Below are 6,000 nucleotides of genomic sequence, written 5' to 3' on the forward strand. Positions count from 1 at the left end.
CCTTTCTTCTAGTTGGGGTCGGGCCTCCCTGAGGAACAGTCCACACAGGGCACACATCTCACCCATAAAGCTTGGTGCGTGTTTCATGCACATCAGCACCTGCGTGAACCCAAAGTTTCCTGCCTACAGACATTTGATACATGCATATCTGTGGGAAGAAAAAAGGAGAAGAAGAAGAAAAGACAGACGCACAATAGGAAACAAAACAGGAACCGTTCATGAGCTCAGTCCCTGAAAGGACCTCTACTCACAGTCTAGCACCCCTCTTCCGGCAGTTTCCCTCTGCACGGATTTAATTCTGTGCAGTCCAGCGGGCATCAAGTCTTCCTGTCTTGTGACTGAATTTCCAGCCACAGGGTATGGGACTCGATCACTTTCTATGTGCAGATGGGCCGTCTTGTACTGACTGACGTCGACGCTGAAAACCCGCGTTGGGAGGAAGGGGCTCATGCTTGTGGCTTTGCCAATTACCGTCATTCCCAAGGAGAGATGGAGTGAATCACTGGGCCAGGGCGTTTGCACATACATTTTTCAGGCTTTTGGACCATGAGTCCAGATGGCGCATAGAAGGCCCTTCTAAGAAGTGTAGGGACGTCTGGGTGGCCCAGTGGGTTAAGTGACTTCAGCTGGGGTCACGATCTCATGGTTCATGAGTTCGAGCCCCACGTCAGGCTCTCTGCTGTCAGATGGAGCCCGCTTCGGATCCTCTTTTCCCCCCGCCTTTCAAAAATAAATAAACACACTTACACCAAAAAGGCCGTTCTAAGAAGTACAGTCACGCTTCTGTTTCTCAGGGTACATCTCCCTGCCTCCCCCAAGACTGGGTCTTTCCTTCTTGCCAAGGCCTCTGTTTCTGCACCACCTAATCTGTGTTCCTCCTACCTCCCTTACGTGCCCATGCTCTTGACCTCTCTTACAAGGGAGCTCCCTCTGTGGAGCCTGAAGTGTGCTGATGGGCCAGATGCCCCTGAATCTGTTGTATCCTATTATCCTGCTTGTGGCTTGTCTCTAGGACCCTCCGGGGAGGAGAACCCTTCAACAAGAGAAGATGCACTCCCCCAACCCCTGGCATGGGATGTGACCTTGATTTTTCTTTCTACAGGTCGTTTGAGCCAATTCTTCGTCTCCTTCCTCAGGGCATCTCCCCTGTCAGCCAGCACTGGGCCACCTGGGCCCTGTACAACCTTGTGTCTGTCTACCGTGAGTACCACTCGTCCTTTGGTCAGACACAGGGACGCTCCCCTGGCTGCAGGCAGACTTGCCCTCAGGGAATTTATAACCGGGTGAGGAACACTAAGAGCACACAGCCCTCTTCTTTCCAGAGTCTTTGGGACGCCCCAGCATAATGGCTGGCCTGGCCTCATCACCAGAAGCAAGCCTGGCAGGCCAGATACCCCATCCAGAGCTCCCAGACAGCTTTCTTAATGCTTCCTGCTTCCAGACAAGTGACTAGTCGAAAATCTCCATGCCTTCTGGAAGATGGAGTAAAACCAACCCAGACAGAGAACTAACCCCTGAGGAAACAGACTTCCCAGGGAACAGGAGAGAACTTTAAAACAAACCTAACTTAATTCCGCAAAGAGAGTCCCAGCCTCCCATAGAAGCGCCTGAACCGTCCTCTGCCCGGTGGCTTTGGGTGGAGGACAGAGTTGCAGCCCTGGGAGACCTTGATGACAGGCCAGGTTTGACCCTCGTTGTCTTTCTTACTGGTCATGTGACCTCACACGGGTTATTCAACCTCTCTGGGCCTCGGTTTCCTCATGTTTAAAATGGGATAAAAACAGGATTGCTGTAAAATGAGACATGTGACGTGCTTAGGACAGTGCTTGGCCCATACCAGCTCTCCAATAAGCATTCGCCTTTTTCATTATTACTTGAGGCTAGCTTTACCAAAAAATAGTACCTTCCCTCAAAAAGCAGTGTAGTACAGAGGAAAGAGCCCTGAGCTGGGACCCCCTTGGACAAGCCTCTGTCTCTCTGAACCTCAATTCTTTCATCTATAAAATGGAGGGCTAAAAATAGCTCCTACTACATAGAGCTGTGTGTGTTGGGGGTGGGGGTGGGGGGCCCACTGAAATGCCCGTGTTCTCCACAGAGTGTAAAGCCCTGGATACCGAGCACTAGAATGTTCTTTATCGGCATGAACTGTGAACCCAATAATAGGAAGGAGTGGTAATTTCAACCTGGCTGGTCACCAGTATCACTTGGTGGTATTTTGTTAAAAATGCAAATACAGGCTCCTGGGTCTGTTGAATCAGAATCCCTGAGGACAGGGCTTAGGAATCTGTATTTTTACAAAAGTTTCTCAGGGATCGGAAGCCACTGGTTTGGGTGACATTTCCCATTAGGGTGAGCCGTGGAAAGAAACGTGACTGCGTACCAAAGTAGCCTTTTCCAAGGATTCACCCCTTGCTCCCGCATTGGGCCCAGGAACTCAGGCCCTTGGGGGTAGGCACAAGCATGGCTCCTCCTGGGTGCAGCAGTGTCCTCACCAGGCTGGGTCTTCACCTCACCCCTCTGGGAGGGCAGCCCTCACAGCAAGGGTGGATTCTGGGCCACAGGTTGCGGGAAGACCTACCCTGACCACCTGCTGTCTGCCCTCCCGCAGCGGACAAGTACTGCCCCCTGCTGATCAAAGAAGGGGGGCTGCCCCTTCTGAAGGACATGATCAAGATGGCCACCGCTCGGCAGGAGACCAAGGAAATGGCCCGGTAAGAGACGGGCAGTGTTTCCACTTGCAGCCTTGGTTTGGGGGAGTGGGGGACACTGCGGGGAGCCCCCCCTGGGGGCTAGGAATGGCTGAGATTCCCAGGGGCAACTCAGGAGTTGAGTGTGGAGGTGGACAGTGTACCAACGTCCAGCGGGGGCCTCCCTGAATGTCATTTTGGCCAGTGTGGCTGGAAACTAGATCATCAAGCTCCGAACAGAGCATCATTGCCCTCGTCTGTCAGCTTCATTGTCTTTTACTCCCAACGAATCCCGTCCTCTCATTACTGGCCCTTAGCAAGTCAGGTCGAAATCATCACTATTTATTTATTTTTTAAACATTTATTCATTTTTGAGAGAGAGTGAACAGGGGAGGGTCAGAGAGAGAGGGAGACGCAGAATCCGAAGCAGCTCCGGGCTCTGAGCTGTGAGCACAGAGCCCAATGTGGGGCTTGAACCCACGAACCGCGAGATGGTGACCTGAGCCGAAGTCGGAGGTTTAACCGACTGAGCCACCCAGGCCCCCCAAAATTCATCATTACTTTTGGCCAAAGACCTTCTAACTAAAGAGAGGATGCAGTGTGGTAGAGGTCACTGTAGAGACCTGGCAGGCAAGTGTAAGTGGGTTTCCAGGTGTGAAGGCCCTGCCCATGGCAGAGCTTCCGGGCCCGGCTGCTGTGCGGTTTTCATGACTCTGTCTGGCCCCTCAGCAGCCCTGATCCTGCACATGGCAGTCAGCAGTCCTCGCTTTCTCCGGGATCCATTCCAGAAGGGAGCCTGCTTGCATTTGCCCCAGCTGTAAACACGGTGTAGAACCAGGAGCATCAGGGAGGAGGGCCTGGAGCTCAGAGGCACCCAAACAAGGACTCCCTGGGCTGCTGAGGGCCGTCTGTTTCTGCAGTTTCCCGTGGCACAGGCACTTCATAAACATTCACGGACAGATTTGTCTGAGTTTGAGAATGGTAAAATGAGTGGTTCTCAAACTTAATCTCCCTAAAGAATCACCCGAAAAGATTGTTAAAAATCTACAGGCCCACCCTTTCTTTCCCAGTGGGTCTGGGAGCTATCAGCAGGGATCCCAGGAGATTTGAAAAGCTGGGTAAAACTGGCTCATAAACCTACCCCGGTCCCTTTGAGCATCTCTGTAAGACCTGAGATGTGTATCCGAGCTAGCCGGCCCATCTGAAGCAGGTGTGAGTGACACTAAGAGGGGGAGCTCAGGAGTCACTCCACCCATCCCGCCCCTGTCCTACTCTGGGCGCCTCTTCAGCATATGGAGGCTGCCGTGAACACGGCTCCCGGCCCCTGACCGACCCAAAGGCTTAGTGTTGAATGGGAAGGCCATCTGGGTCCAGGGTGATTCTACTAGGGCAGTGGTTCTCCAGGATCAGCCTGGGGCAGGCGGGGGGGGGGGGGGGGTGCGAGAGACCGGGGCCCTGAGCGCCAGTGGTAGTTCCTGACCGCTGCCCCGGGCCTGGCCTCTGCAGGGTGTCAGGGGCCCTCGTGTAGGGACGGTTGCCCTGGCCCCCACCCGGTCGCCTCAGACCTTCAGGCGAATCTGACACGCAGGCAGTTTGGGGTCCACTGGTAGACTCTGGGGAAGAAAAAGGCCCGGGTGTGCGGGGGCAAAGTAAAGAAGGAAGACAGTGCTCAAGAAAGGAGCAGCGGGTTGGGAAGGTCAGGCCTGAGCCAATGCAGGGGAGCCCCTAAGCGCAGAGGCTCTGGGGCTGAGGGGGGTCGGGAGGAAGGGGGGGGAGCACAGAGCACCGATGGTATTTGTGGCCACAGGGACCGTTGTCCTGGGCGTTCCTCACGGGTCGGCCGCCCCGCCAGCCCCTTGAAACGCATCACCTCAGTCAGCATCAGCATCACCGCTGACATTCGCTCACAAATACAGCAGCCTCGTCAGCTGGGAGGGGCTGGGCCCAGCCCACCCCGAGGCCGCCCCCTGATCCTCTCTCCCCCATGGTCTCCAGCAAGGTGATTGAGCACTGCAGTAACTTTAAAGAGGAGAACATGGACACGTCCAGATAGAGGCCTCCGTCCCCACGGCCGCCACTGCTCTGGACCACGAGGCCAGGAGGAAGCTCTCAAGCAGCCCAGCGGGCAGACCCCCACCGGGGAGCCTTCCGCTGGATGAAGGGACACAGGGGGACTTTTGCACAACCGACGCTTTTCCTTAACATTAGTGAGATATATATATTATATATATATTATATATATATATATATTATTTTTTTTGGTTAGGAAGTGTGAAGTTTTGTGTGTATGATTTCTGTACAAAAACAAAAGAAACACTCCCTGAGTCCTCGCAGCTTCCTTGGCCATTCTCAAGCCCCAACTCCAAGCCTTCATCGCTGCCACCCACTCTTGCCCCCCACCCCCGACTAAATGCCTCTAACGTTGTGAGAGTCCAGTCCTTTCCCAGTGACCTCAGACCCTGGCCTCACTTCCCATGAGGAGAGGCAGCAGGCTTTTAACAGCCCACTCCAGCACCCCAACCCACTCCCCAAAGCCTGAGAACCCCCTCTGGGCTCCTGGGTGTGGCTGATGGCGTTTGGGATGAAAACTAGCCCCACTGGGTCTCCCAAATGCCTTGGTGCTCCCGGCCGTGGGCCATCTGGGGCGAGGAAGTGAGTGCTCAGGCCCAGGCAGCCCCGGCCCCAGAGGACCCTCAGGAGCGGGGCTCACAGCGGCCCCGCTGTTCTCTGGCCGGGCCTGCCTGAGGCCACGCTGCTACGGAGGCTGCCTCCTGGTCTCCCACCAGGTCCCAGGCTACTGAAGGCCCCAGCCCAGGGCTGGTCAGAACTCCGGCAGATTCCACTGCCTCTTCTGCCAAACAGATTCAGCACCTGCCCCAGCCCTGGAAGCCAGCACCTCTGGGACCGGGGCTTGCCCCTCACTCCCCAGCCCTTCGCCTGCCCGCAGTACCCATGGTGCCCAGGCACCCCACCAGCAGAACTGAGCCGGCCTCATTCGCCTCCCCCACCCGACCTGCCCCGCTGCCTGGAGGAGCCCACCTGTCTCTCTGTGAGGCGGGAGGTCCCCACTCCAGCCGGACCCGCAGCAACAGCTAACTGCCTCCAGACCAGCACCGGGCACAGCCTGCAGTGGCCCCGCGTGGCCCTTCCGAGCCTCTCCTCCCTGTCCCCAGGCTTTACCTCGGGAACCTCTGTGCCGTGTTTCAGAGAAGTGTGAGCCGCAAATGTATCTCGAAATATCTTGTGGTCCTCCCTTGATGTAACTACGAATTGCTTCTCGTGAGACAGGCGGTGGTAAGGATGCCCTTCCAGA

General features: G+C 55.6%; 1 protein-coding gene across 3 annotated transcripts in view; it reads left to right on the forward strand.

Annotated features, from left to right (window-relative positions):
• LOC125917935 (protein zer-1 homolog) overlaps positions 1 to 5,946 on the forward strand; it is a 31,417-nt gene extending 25,471 nt beyond the window's left edge. For all 3 annotated transcript variants that reach the window (XM_049624005.1, XM_049624007.1, XM_049624006.1), the window contains exons 14-16: positions 1,103 to 1,200; positions 2,609 to 2,711; positions 4,683 to 5,946. In XM_049624005.1, coding sequence (XP_049479962.1) covers positions 1,103 to 1,200; positions 2,609 to 2,711; positions 4,683 to 4,740 — 259 coding nt within the window. In that variant the 3' untranslated portion in view covers positions 4,741 to 5,946. The remainder of the gene's footprint in view (positions 1 to 1,102; positions 1,201 to 2,608; positions 2,712 to 4,682) is intronic.
• Positions 5,947 to 6,000: the final 54 nt, after the last annotated feature.

The sequence above is a fragment of the Panthera uncia genome, unplaced genomic scaffold (genome assembly GCF_023721935.1).
Source record: "Panthera uncia isolate 11264 unplaced genomic scaffold, Puncia_PCG_1.0 HiC_scaffold_318, whole genome shotgun sequence".
In the NCBI taxonomy this organism is placed as follows: domain Eukaryota; kingdom Metazoa; phylum Chordata; class Mammalia; order Carnivora; family Felidae; genus Panthera; species Panthera uncia.